At 32.4% G+C, this 13,522-nt stretch overlaps 2 protein-coding genes across 3 annotated transcripts; one reads left to right on the forward strand and one right to left on the reverse strand.

Annotated features, from left to right (window-relative positions):
- The first annotated feature begins 724 nt into the window (after nucleotides 1-724).
- LOC125874132 (nuclear transport factor 2-like) lies at nucleotides 725-6,949 on the forward strand. 2 transcript variants are annotated; one of them, XM_049554968.1, is made up of 10 exons: nucleotides 725-865; nucleotides 1,038-1,114; nucleotides 2,147-2,284; nucleotides 2,913-3,201; nucleotides 3,287-3,510; nucleotides 3,769-3,940; nucleotides 4,046-4,176; nucleotides 4,297-4,362; nucleotides 4,923-4,989; nucleotides 6,328-6,949. In XM_049554968.1, the coding sequence occupies exons 2-10, from the start codon at nucleotides 1,064-1,066 to the stop codon at nucleotides 6,624-6,626; spliced, it is 1,437 nt and encodes a 478-aa protein (XP_049410925.1). In that variant the 5' UTR covers nucleotides 725-865; nucleotides 1,038-1,063; the 3' UTR covers nucleotides 6,627-6,949. The 2 variants fall into 2 exon arrangements, with proteins under 2 accessions (XP_049410925.1, XP_049410926.1); XM_049554969.1 differs by having other exon boundaries at nucleotides 4,046-4,170.
- Nucleotides 6,950-7,572: 623 nt separating this feature from the next.
- On the reverse strand, nucleotides 7,573-8,905 carry LOC125874137 (uncharacterized). Its single transcript, XM_049554974.1, has one exon. The coding sequence runs from the start codon at nucleotides 8,892-8,894 to the stop codon at nucleotides 7,893-7,895; it is 1,002 nt and encodes a 333-aa protein (XP_049410931.1). The 5' UTR covers nucleotides 8,895-8,905; the 3' UTR covers nucleotides 7,573-7,892.
- Between the last annotated feature and the right edge of the window lie 4,617 nt (nucleotides 8,906-13,522).

Genomic DNA, 13,522 nt, shown 5'->3' on the forward strand with positions numbered 1-13,522 from the left:
TCCAATTTTATATTATCACACAATCTAAGTAGTATTCACTTGAAACTTTTCCATGACTAAATATGGGTTTACTTAATCCCACATTTTGTATAATTTTTTTAAAAACAAAATCATTTAAATCATAATTGTAATATTATTTCTATCACATACTTTATGTGACTTAACAATTTTGAAATTACTAATCTCAAAATAAATAATAACATTTTTCCTTTTACAAAACTTTTCTCCCAAAGTATGTTGAAAAGGTCAAGAAATAAAACTTTATAACCCTTTTCTAGTCTAGTCTAATCAACCAAATACTCATCTATCAACAAAATACATTTACTAAATAACTTTATTATTATTATTATTATTATTATTATTATTATTATTATTATTTAATCTCCGTATAAAAAATTATAAATTATAATCTCAAACATAATTTATTTGCCAATCAAACTATTCCTAAACAATCAATCTTTTCAATTTTCTTCAATTAATTATTGTTGGTTTAGTATTCCCATTAAAAAATTATATTTCATTAGATTAATCTTACTAATTATTATTTATAAATATTATAATTTATGTAATTATTTAATAATAAATATTATATTAGAAGAAGAAAATATTTTTAATTTATTAAAATAAATAAAAGAAAACTTTTGTATTTAATTAAAATAAAATAGTGAAATAACTTGTTTTCAATCAAACAAAGTACCTTATTGGCATAAACCCTTTTGTTCTCACTTTCCACCTCTTCGTGCTCTGCAAAAACCCTACAAATACTGCCCTTTCCATTCTCCATTGCAGAGATATAGAGAGACTCTGTGTGTTCGCGAAGCGAGTAAACGGGAGAGCTTCACCGGCTAACACTACATATATCCAGGTATAACAACCGGTTTTTTTTTTGTGCTTACTGATTCATGTGATGATTAGTTTTGTTTCTATATTTCAGTTTTACGTGCGTATCTTTTCTGTTTTATGATAGATATATAGGGTTTTGAATTTTTGAGCTTATACATTTTGTTTGCTTTTTTTCAATTTTGGGTTTTTGACAGTTTGTGGGTTCGAGTTTGATCAACAAATGGAAGCTGCAGCAGCGGCAGTAGTGCAACAACCTGTCCCTGCTCAAGTTGTGCGTATTTTAACCTACCCTTTTGAGATTTTCGGTTTTCTGAGCTTAGTTTTGTATTGGGTGTTTTGTTTTTCATGGGTGGGTTAGGGTTGTGTATGTCGTAGTATTAGACTTATTGATGTATTGTATGGCTTTTGGTATTGTTTTCATCTGTTGTTTATTATGTTTAGGTGATCCCACTATGATTTGTTGATGTTACGGTTCCTTGCATGTATGCTCTGCACCACTTTATTATTAGTTTGTCATATTTACTTCACTGCTGTTTTTCCTTTCTGTAACTACTTTTCTTTCGGAAACAACCTCGAAGTAGGGGTAAGGTCTGGTTACTCTCTACCCTTACAGACCCTGCTTTGTGGTGTTTCACTAGGTATGTCGGTGGTGGTGGTGGGTCAGTATTGTCAAAGGCTCACTTAAGCCTGAGGCGTAAAACATGTTGAGCGCTTTGCTTAGCAGGCACTTTTGTGCTGTCATCAGGGCGCAAAAAATATTGATATTTTGTTTTATCAATAATTAGTTTTCAATTTCTTTGTCCATGTGTTTGCTATTCATGCTTATAATTATTAGTCTTGGACGTCACATACATATTTGTATTGTTTTCTCTATTAGCCTTATTGATGTATTGTTGTTTATTATGTTTAGGTGATCACATTATGTTGATGTTACTGTTCCTTGCATATGCATGCTCTGCACTACTTTCCTATTATAGTTGTCATCAGGGATCTGTGGCAACTTTTTTCTTGCCAATGAGTGTAATTCGGAAGAGGCAACAGTAAATAGTTGATATTTCGTTTTATAAATAACTAGTTTTCAATTTCTTTGTCCGTGTGTTTTGTTATTCATGATTAGTTTTGGACGACACATACATATTTGTATTGTTCTCTCCATTTGCGCCTTTCTTCATTAAAGCCCATGTGTTATTTGCACTTTGCTATAGACCTTAGAGCTTTTTATTGTGCTTTTCGCCTGTGATAACACTAGGGTGAGTTGGATACTGAATTTGGGCTCACCTTTTTTTTTTTTTTGGGGTTATAGGTTGGAAATGCTTTTGTGCAGCAGTATTATCATATTCTGCACCATTCTCCTGGACTGGTTTTTAGGTTTTATCAGGATATAAGCAAACTTGGACGACCTGAAGATGATGGCTCAATGAGCATCACCACTACCATGGAAGTAAGCTACTGAATTAAAACTAATGTGTATTTTCTTGTATCTGGTCATCTTAGTTTGCTTGGAAATTTGTATGTCAGATAGAAAAAATATAAAAACTTTCTACTCTTAGAGAGTCCCTAGTTTGTATTAAAAGATAAATTTGTTAAGTGTTCAGAAATAACTTTTAGTGTTACAGAGCCCCTTTTTTGTCTTAAAAGATGAATTATTGAGTATGGGAATGAAACATGTCCATGTTGAAGAAAATATATAATGATGAGTTATATAACCAATGGCAACTAGTTTGAAATTGAGACATAGATGTAAAAGGTGGTAAAGGGGCTTTAACTTTTTTACTTTTGTTGAATTGATTTAATTCTGCACTCAGATGGGTAGTCATGGCTTATGGCTATGTTATACCATGACGAGTATGCTAAGATTGACTGTGCAGGTCTTTTTGTTTTGGGTATATAGAATTGAATTTGTGTAATATCTTTTCATTACAAGATTGATCTAGTCACGTTTCATTACAAGATTGAGATGGATTTGACTCGTTACTCTGCTACTCTGTTATTCCCTCTGCTAAGTTTTGACTTTTGAGTTTAATATGATAAAGACCCTCATTTTCTTTTGTTTGATGTCAAACACATAGGCAATCAATCATAAGATACTCTCACTAAACTATGGGGACTTCAAAGCGGAGATTAAGTCTGTGGATTCACAAGAATCCTTTAATGGGGGAGTGCATGTCTTTGTGACTGGATCTTTGACTGGGAACGACACCTTGATTCGGAATTTCTCCCAAACTTTCTTCCTAGCACCACAAGACCGAGGATACTTTGTTCTGAATGACATGTTTCGATATGTAGAGAGTGTCGATCAACATGATCTCACCGAGGTCCCGGAGACTGATGTGGTGGCTCCTGTCACTCCTGAACTAGGTAATTTAAGCTGATAGATTATTTATTAGTTTGATATTGTCTTATATTGGCAACTGAGGATTGAAGTGTTTACTATCTGTTGCAGCTTCCCCTCCAGTGCAGCAAAATCACATTTCCGAGCAGAGCACACTATCAGTGGAGGAAGCTAATGAGGGAGAAGTTTACAATCCACCTGAGAATGGTGATGTGCCTGTTGAAGAGGAAGTTCCTGTCGCTGAGGTCGTTAATGAAATGCAAGACGACTCTCAAATAGTAGTTGAGTCTAACATCAAAAGTGAAGATGCTCCTAAGAAGTCATATGCTTCAATTGTAAGTTTGATTGGGAAAAAATATCACTGGAAACCTATTGCTTCTGCATGTTTCTTTCAGAAGGGTTGAGCTAAATTTGGAAAGGTTAACGTACGAGATAGCTGTAAGATTCTGTGGTGCTGTTTATTGAGTACAGATTAGATCATTTGCCAAGTCTATTTGATTACTGCCTTGGTTTCTGGCAAAGATGATTTTTTAGAGGGGAGAGGGCAATGATGAACCTTTTTTATGCTAAAACAATTTGTAACTTTCTTCCAGGTCATGCATCTCAAGGGAAGTGTTGCAAGTTTCTCCTCTCCTCCAGCACCTGCTTCTCGGAAGCCCATGGCAAGGAGTGTTGAGCAAGTGAATCAACCTCCTGTAACAGCAACTGTTCGCCCAGCTTCCAGCTCAAATTCTGTTGATAATGTGAATAACCAGGAGGGAGAAGGTATACAACTGTGCTATTCTGCTCTGCTTTCTGTCTCTTTATAATTTTGTCTTGCTGTTAATATGTTTGATTTCTTGTTCATATGTTTCCTTTAATTTCTTCCAGTCACAGATGGCTATTCAATCTACGTAAAAGGTCTGCCTCCGACTGCAACTGTGGGCTTACTTGCTGATGAGTTCAAGAAGTTTGGGCCTATAAAGAATGGAGGCATTCAAGTTAAAAATAACAGAGTATTGGTTTGCCCTAAGCCCCTAGCATTCTAACTAATTAAGGAAAAAAACCGAGTAGATTGTTGGCTAATAGATTCTTTTGTGTGCTCACTGATTTTGTTAATAATTGTAATTGGTGGATGACAGCTACAACGGTTTTCTTATGGTTTCGTGGAATTTGAGGAGGCAAGTGCTTTGCAGAAAGCTATTGAGGTATCTTCAGTTTCATTCTCTAGATATCATGTCTGATTTATTAGTTAACATAGATGAATATGACTGGATAAAACTACAACAACATACTGCAATGTTTCATCCCTAGGCTGAAATTCATACAGGCCATCTCGAGATCACATGTGATTTGAGAATAGTTAGAATATTTCTGTGTTTCCTAATTGTGGCTTCTATTATCTTCTAGTAAGAAATCACAGTTAATTTACGTTAAGAGAAAAAGCACAATCAAATCCTTTAAGCGTTTATGAATAGACATACCTATCAAGTAGAGCTACTGGTCAGGGTAACATAAGAAGGGTTGAAGCAGCAGAAAAAAGGGTTTTCCCTTAGGCAGTCCACTTCAACTTATATGTGAGAAAAATTATGCTAGCAAACATGATTGCTTCTACCACTACACTATAAGTATTCAAACTGTACTTGCCGCCAGAGCTGTCACTCTTTATTGCCACTAGTTTCCAACTACTATGTCATTAGCTCGAAGTGCCTTGTTGAGTTATCTTTTCCTCGTCATCTTTTTTGACAAGGTTTTTCCTATATTTCAGGCATCTCCAATTTTAATTGGAGGACGTCAAGCTTATGTTGAGGAGAAGAAGTCTACCAATTATCGAGGCAAGTTCAATATTATCTGAAATAATTGGAGAATGACTAATCTGTATAGTTTTTTTTTGGTAACAACCGTAAAAGATTACCATACCATCAAAATCAGTACAAATAAAGAGCACCTATACTTTGTAACAGAGATTAGGCTTCCTACAAAGCAAAAAACTTAATTACAAAGTAAAAATTGAACAAAACTCCTACAACTCGATGTTTTCTTTGAACTACTAAGAAATTATAATCTCTCTATAATCTCCTTTTTGATCTGTGTTGCCGCCTCCTTTGTATGTACAGACTTGCCTTTGAACTTTTTCCAATTCCTGGCTCTCCATATGTGATATATGATTGCTCCACAAGTAGCCGCAATAGTCTCCTTCTTAACTTTCTTCCAGTGCTTCAACATTATTCTTTCCAGTGTCGGCTTGATCCCATTGTTTTGCAACGCTATTCCTGTCCATTGTTCCACCTCTTTCCATATAGCCTGTGCCCACTCACACTTCACCAATAAGTGCAGTGTAGTCTCCATGACCTTCTTATCACAAAGGCAGCAATCAGTGTCCTCAACCTGAATGTGTAATTTCAGTTTCCTCTCCTGCGTGAGTAATCTTCCTTATACAGCCAACCACGTTATGAATCTATGTTTAGGTAGAGCCATAGATGTCCACACTAGCTCAGCAGTTCTCATACGTGGTTGTTGGCCAATTAGTGCTAAGTAACTGCTAGTGATGGAATATTTTCTAGTTTGTGTGAGCATGTATATTCCTTGGTTATACCAACCCTGCATTTGGAGCTTGATTGCATTTAGCTTCCTCCAATACCAGCTACAATCTACAGGTGCTCTATGATTCCATATTGATAGAAATTTTGAAAAACTGTGTAAATGACACGCAGTAGCATTATTGAGAACAAGAAACTGAAAGGGTGTTGTGAATGGCCTATGTTCTGGTTTGTTTGTTTACTTAAAGCGAGGATAAAGAGCCTCAGTGTGTAATGCTGCCTGTTTCTCCAGATTAGCATCTATAAAGGGAAATATCTAAGAACATTTTGAAGGATCCAACATGGGTGCGGCAACATTGAGAGTCCGAGCAACTTAGGTTGTTACAGAGGTGTTGCCATATGATTACTATGTTTCAGACATTTGTGCTCTTCTTTCCACAGACTCAGATTATTTGGTTGAGACTGGATTTGTGCTGTCACGAGCCTGTATATCACATTCATCAATTCTTACAGTGAATTTGTATCCTGCTTTGGTGCTACCTTTCTACAATCTGCAGAGAACATATTCTTATTCTCTTGAGACTGATTGAGATCCCTTCTTCTTTGTGAATCAATTTTCTTTCATCATTTCAGGTCACTTTAGAGGTAGATTTCCATCTGGAGGGGGTTCTGGTTACAGGAACTATGGAGTAAGAGGTCGAGGAAACTATGGAGGTGGCAGGGGTTATGCTCGAGATGATTTTGGCGAAAGAGCTGAGTTCAACAACAGAGGTGGACATCGCCGATGGCCATCTAATCGTGGGGGTGATGGATACCAATCATACCAGCGAACTGATAACTCAGGTGGCTATGTTGTGCGAACGAATCGTGGTGGGGGTATGCTTAATGGAACTGCCAAACACATACAGGGTATTGCTGCACCTGTAATGTAGTAGCTCAGTTGTTACATTGGCATTTCTAACAGTTGACGTCCAGGTAGAAGTTTTGTCAGGAGCTATGAAATTCTCTTAGAGCTCACTTTGCTAATCATCAATTCCCTAACATTCCCTTTAATTGGTATAGGTGGGGTAGGAATTGACTTTTAAGTAGCTTTTGCTATGCAGTATATAGAGTATCTAAGTCCCCCATGAAGGGTATCAAGTCCTTTTTGCTCATGGTATGAGTTGAACTATTTTACTTTGAAGGCTCTGTTTGTGGCAATGAGTTTATATTAGTCATTTATCTCTCATGGATTCTATTATCAGCTATCAACAGAGGATACTGTCCATCTTCACATGTTCCCTTTTGCACTTTCTTGAAATGTGATTGATTTTGTGAATGTAAATATTGGCCCTTTGCAGAAATGTAGGTAAGGTTGCATACAATAGACTCTTGTGGTCCGGTCCTTCTCTGCCAATAGCAGGCGTTTAATGCACCATGCTGCCCTTTTAACATTGGTCCCTCGTTCCTGCATTATTTTTGTTTTCTACTTTTAGTTGGGCCTTTTGTTATGTCAAGAAATATAAAACACAGTAGATGGGAGGTGGGTTTGTGCGATCTAGTATGTTGAAAAATGGAGGATTAAAGGAACAAAAACTCCAATTAATCTTTAAATATAGATGTTTAACTGTCTATGTGGAAACTAACTATGTGTTTTTGTCACTGATGGATTTAGGATTTGAACTTTGATGGTTGCAACTTTGAAATATTTGTTGCAGACCTTGGTGTTTTCCCCCATATATATGCATGTCCTTGTCTAAATAGAATATCGCGATAGGGTTTTTGTGGCGGATTAATCAAATCAATAAATAAGTTTCTAAAATTGAATGGTAAAAAAGAAGAAGAAAAGAATAGCGTAACCACAGTATCATGCTAACAAGAACACATTATAATAGAGTACTATGCTTGAATAAGATTTAAGGACTAAAACAAGAAGTAATCTACTTGACAAGTAGTGTAGTTTTCTTCAAAGCATATTTAATACTAGAAACATTGTTCACCTTATATCTAACTACTGCGCCTATCTAAGTTCGCTCTGGATAAAGTAGAAACGTTACAGTAGGTTGACAGCTAGTGTAAAGCTAGCCAATTTACAATGAAGCCTCAAAATGCATAATTGTTGTAGCTAATTATTTTCATAGAAAGTCAATTTTATGGACTCTTTGTTGTACTCGTGCTGCATTTTTAGAACATTCAACATGCACCACCATCTGACATTTTTAAGAGTCTGAGCAACTTACATCACCACAATGCACCTTCTTGTTACTCTTTCCCACATGATGTAGCCATCCAAAACCTTTAAATGCCTTTGAAATCTTGACAAGATTAGGCCTTCCCATGCCCAAATTCATTTTTCCAGCTGAAAACTTTAAGGCTTGTAAACAACACAATTGATCATTCATTTCTTGTTCATCCTCATCATATTCTTTCAACTCTGCTTTCTTTTTCATCTTCTTTACATTATTGTCCCTTTTTGTCTTGTTTTTTGTGGTGTCTATTTCATATTTTTCCCACAACATGTCCATTCCTTCACTATTGCTATGACTAGCATTGTTCCTTTCCTCAAATAGTTTGCATGCCAATGTCCTTTTCCACTCTTTTTCTTTCCTCATTGATCCATAACCAGTTCCCACATTTTCAACTTTTTTTCTAAGTTCATTTCCCACAAGTACCTCTTCCTTTTGCTTATCAATCATTTTGTCAACTTTCTTCACTTCCACATTATGACTCAAAGTGGTGTTTTCAAATTCATCTACTTCTTTGAAACAAGTTTCCAATGTCTTCTCCTCTATGACATGCTTAGTACTCTCCATTTCACCTTGATTTTCTCCCAATTGATCAAGAATAGGGGATTCACTTTCCTCAGCTGATGTATAGTCCAAGAACTCGACATGGTTTTCTTGATCATCAACTTTGGACGCGCCAAACACAATTTTGTAGGCTTCAAATTCCTCCAACTCGTCGAGTACTACTTCATCATCCTTTCGTGTTAATCCTTTCGTGTTGTTGTGAAGAATGAGACTTGGAGAGATGGTAAAAAGGGCAAGGAGCAAAAGGGTAATTGTGATGAAGAGTGGAGAGAGGAATGAAAGGAGTTTAAGAATGTAAGGAGAGAAGAAAATGAAGTAAAAGAAGTAGAGAGGGTGAGAGATAATGAAAGAACATAAGTAGAAGAATTTTGACTTGATCAGTTGAAAATAGTGAGGTCTCAGTTCCGACATTTTTTTCAAAAATNGCTTCAAATTCCTCCAACTCGTTGAGTACTACTTCATCATCCTTTTGTGTTAATCCTTTCGTGTTGTTGTGGAGAATGAGACTTGGAGAGATGGTAAAAAGGGCAAGGAGCAAAAGGGTAGTTGTGATGAAGAGTGGAGAGAGGAATGAAAGGAGTTTAAGAATGTAAGGAGAGAAGAAAATGAAGTAGGAGAAGTAGAGAGGGTGAGAGATACTGAAAGAACATAAGTAGAAGAATTTTGACTTGATAAGTTGAAAATACTGAGGTTTCAGTTTTGACATTTTTTTCAAAAATCACTCTCCTAACCTGTATGACTATTTTGTTTTGAGCATCTATAGAATCAACTATTCGATTGTGTTGATTCACGTTTCATTTGTCCTTAAACCAGATGAGATTGTAAAATGGCTTAATTAAAACCAACACTTTTTTTGTTGTTGGAGATCCAAAGAATAATCTCCTGACTCGATACTAGTCAACTTATGAGATGTCACATATGCTGTAATAAGAAAGTGAAGATAGTGGAGAAGAAGGGAAATTAGTATATATAACTTAAATTCATTTATAATTTGAAGATGGAAAAGAAATGGGGAAAAAGGAGAAGTTGATGATGATTTTGGTTTTTACTAAATTTGTTTAGGTATAGAAATGTTTGTGTGATTGTGAAAGTAAATAAAGGAGTAGAATGTGTTGTGTGAGAATCTAAAAAGTAAAGTAGAGGGAGAGAACATCATTTCCTTTGAAACTTTACTTCTATAACCACCAATTATTCCCTTTGTTCCGTACTTTTATTTGTTACTTTTAACATATTCAAAAATAAATAAAATATTTTTCATATTTTGCCCTCAACATTAATTATTTATTTTTTAAATTTTCTTTTTCAGAATTTATGACTATTTATCAATTAATATGAATATTATAGTAAAGTATTTATATTAATCATTGTTTATTAACAGACGTGTAAAGTTCAAAATATACCAATAAAAATAAGGAAGGAAGTAATAATTTGCCTTTTTTTTCTCGAAGTTTTTGCCTAAACTAACCATGGAAGGAGAAACATCAATTCCTTTGGAAACTTTTCTTTTCCTTAACCACCAAATAATTTGTTTTTTTTTTCACTTGAAAATTTTTTATCCACACTGATTGGAAATTGGAATCTTTATTTTCTGTTTTATTACTCATATTACTAAAAATAATTGGAATAGATAGTTTACGAGTTTAAGTTTTATCAGCTGACGATATAAAATATATAGTTATAAGCAGATTACTTATATATAGAATTTATATGATAAAAATATATACTTAGAGAGTTCATAATACTAAAAAGATAAAAATAAAATTAAAAGAATTTAATAAAGAGATGGTTATTGGTTCAAGAACATAAGATGTTCCTGCTTTTTTAGGGTTAGAAGGGGTAGAGAAAATGCCTTGAGTCAATGTTCGAATACCAGGCGCTACGGCGCAGAAGTAAACCATGCCATACTCCTTCTAGGGATAAGAGACATAGGGCTAAAGAAAGAGCCAAAAAAAAAAAGTATAACAATAATAAATGATCAAGTTTCTCTATTTAAATCCATTATATTCTAATATCACACACAAAAATAACTTTATCAATGTAAGTTTGCTCATGTTGCTAGTCACAAATTCGAATAAAAAAGAAAGAGTACGATATGAATTGCTTACTTTGGATGGGATCATCATTTTCATCTAAGAAATTTAAAATTAAAAAATTTATATACACAAAAAATTCAAGAAATTCAATATATATAAATTCTAAAAAATTAAAAAATCTTTGCCTTTATCATTAAAGTGTGAAAGGAGGTTAACATAGAGTGTGATTGAGGAGGCTAATTTGATGCAATTTCACATGGAAACCAATCAATTTCTACTCATTGCATTACCATATATACCACACCTTTTTATTTTCCTTATATTATATAAAAAAGAGTGTCCCACAATGTCTGTTGTTACCATTTTAATTATTAACTTTGACTCTCCCTCTACTTATTTGGATGGTTGTTATCTATGATATTGTATTTTATTGTTAGTTCGAATATAATGTTTGTTTGTATTATTAAATTCATTGTTAGGTTATAATGAAAAGTTTCATTATTTGTAACGATTGATTTGGTGTAATCATGTTGTTACTTTAATTATTAATTCTTATTTTTCCTTTACTTATTATTTCGGATTTTATTCTTTATCTTATCTTTTTATAATAGCTCTATCTCGTAATCTAATTTTTTTTTAGGTTTGTCTTTCAAATTATTGATGTGTGACATTATGTAATGACAGAGAATGATACAATCTATCCAAATATTATATTCATTAAACAAAATGTATAATATAAATAAAATATAATACGATATATTATAAAATAATACTGTAACAACTAATTAACCTACCTAACAGAAGTTTAATGAGAACTCTGTTGTTACCATTTTGTTGGAAAACATTGTTCGTGGAAATCATCTTTCTTCCTATCAAACACGTCATTTAGGCTCTATACTACTCCCTCTATCCCAATTTATGTAACATATTTTGAATTTCGAGATTCAAACAAATATATCTTTGATCGTAAATTTTTCATATATCTTTTAAATATTTTAAATTATCAATTATTGTGACTTATAGTACTTTTTACGTAGTTTACAAATATATAAATTTCATTTTAAAATTTTTGAAGATTCCATGAGCAAATTCTTGGTCAAACTTAAACAATTTGACTCTTGAAAAACGAAATGTGTCACATAAATTGGGACGGAGGGAGTACTTATTTTCTAGGTATGCCAATGGATATCCAACTTTTAAGGGTCTTTTTGATATGGTTTTTGATTTTTTTAATATCGAATCATAAAAAATTGAAAATATTTTTCTTCATATCAAACGCATCCTAAATATTTATTCTGCTCACAATTGCTCAAGTAAACAATTTGATATATATATATATTCACCTTGTTATTTTTCATGAGTTCTTCGAATTCTTACTTTTTAAAATTTTTAATTTATTTTAATTTTTAGTTTTATTCTCACCTAAATATTTATGGAATTATGAATAATAAAAGTATTTATATTATTTGTCGATTATCTCATTTATTATCCATACATACTAAATAAAAGTGAATTAATGTCTTATTCATTTTTATTTGATTTATTTTGTCAATNTATCTTTTTATAATAGCTCTATCTCGTAACCTACTTTTTTTTTAGGTTTGTCTTTCAAATTATTGATGTGTGACATTATGTAATGACATAGAATGATACAATCTATCTAAATGTTATATTCATTAAACAAAATATACAATATAAATACAATACAATATATTATAAAATAATACTATAACAACTAATTAACCTACCAAACAGAAGTCTAATGAGAACTCTGTTGTTACCATTTTGTTGGAAAACATTGTTCAACATCTTTCTTCCTATCAAACACGTCATTTAGGCTCTATACTACTTATTTTCTAGGTATGCCAGTGGATATCCAACTTTTAAGGGTCTTTCTATGATTTTTTTAATGTCGAATCATAAAAATTTGAATTTTTTTTTCTTCATATCAAACGCATCCTAAATATTTATTTTGCTCACAATTGCTCAAGTAAACAATTTGATATATATATATATTCACCTTGTTATTTTTCATGAGTTCTTCGAATTCTTACTTTTTAAAATTTTTAATTTATTTTAATTTTTAGTTTTATTCTCACCTAAATATTTATGGAATTATGAATAATAAAAGTATTTATATTATTTGTCGATTATCTCATTTATTATCCATACATACTAAATAAAAGTGAATTAATGTCTTATTCATTTTTATTTGATTTATTTTGTCAATATATATATATACACCTTGTTATTTTTCATGAGTTCTTCGAATTCTTACTTTTTAAAATTTTTAATTTATTTTGACTTTTAGCTTTATTCTCACCTAAATATTTATGGAATTATGAATAATAAAAGTATTTATATTATTCGTCGATTATCTCATTTATTATCCATACATACTAAATAAAAGTGAATTAATATCTTATTCATTTTTATTTGATTTATTTTGTCAATTTTTCCTATCATATTCAATCCATTCATTTGTCACTCCTAGGACTAGAGCAATAGGAAACAACTTTTTGATCAACTTTTTTTTTTTGTTTTTTTTGGATTTTTAAATCTCGAGTGCAAGAAAAAAGAAAGAAAGAGATCAAAAAGCTCCTTTATTCAAACGTGATATTTGCCCTAAAGAATGATTTCACAATAGGGGCAGAACAAGAAATTTACGGTACAAATTTGATTGAACTCGATAGTTTTAATTATATCTTTATCTTTTAGTTCTTTTATTAAATATATGCTCAAATTTAATTTAAAAATTGAAGGACTAATATTTAATTTTACTATTTTAAAATTTTAATTACATAAAATTTTAATTCTAATTTTACCTATGTTTCATGATTGAAGCATCCAAGGGACCTATGTAGAAAAAAGGTACCTTCCTTCACTAGTTTTTCAATCTTTGTCCCCTATATGATCAAACTTTTATCTAGTTAGTCAATTACATTTAACATGTGTATAATAATTACTATCTCCTTTCCTAATTATGTATCCAAAAATGATAATAAA

This window comes from Solanum stenotomum, chromosome 8 (assembly GCF_019186545.1).
Source record: "Solanum stenotomum isolate F172 chromosome 8, ASM1918654v1, whole genome shotgun sequence".
Taxonomy (NCBI): Eukaryota; Viridiplantae; Streptophyta; class Magnoliopsida; order Solanales; family Solanaceae; genus Solanum; species Solanum stenotomum.

What these genes read in the sequence shown, in the direction of transcription:
- LOC125874132 (XM_049554968.1), top strand. Translation starts at nt 1,064, where the DNA reads ATGGAAGCTGCAGCAGCGGCAGTAGTGCAACAACCTGTCCCTGCTCAA. An exon ending in AGAAGTCATATGCTTCAATT is followed by an intron (nt 3,511 to 3,768) that starts GTAAGTTTGATT and finishes ACTTTCTTCCAG; the next exon opens with GTCATGCATCTCAAGGGAAG. An exon ending in TTAAAAATAACAGAGTATTG is followed by an intron (nt 4,177 to 4,296) that starts GTTTGCCCTAAG and finishes GGTGGATGACAG; the next exon opens with CTACAACGGTTTTCTTATGG.
- LOC125874137 (XM_049554974.1), bottom strand. Translation starts at nt 8,894, where the DNA reads ATGTCGGAACTGAGACCTCACTATTTTCAACTGATCAAGTCAAAATTC.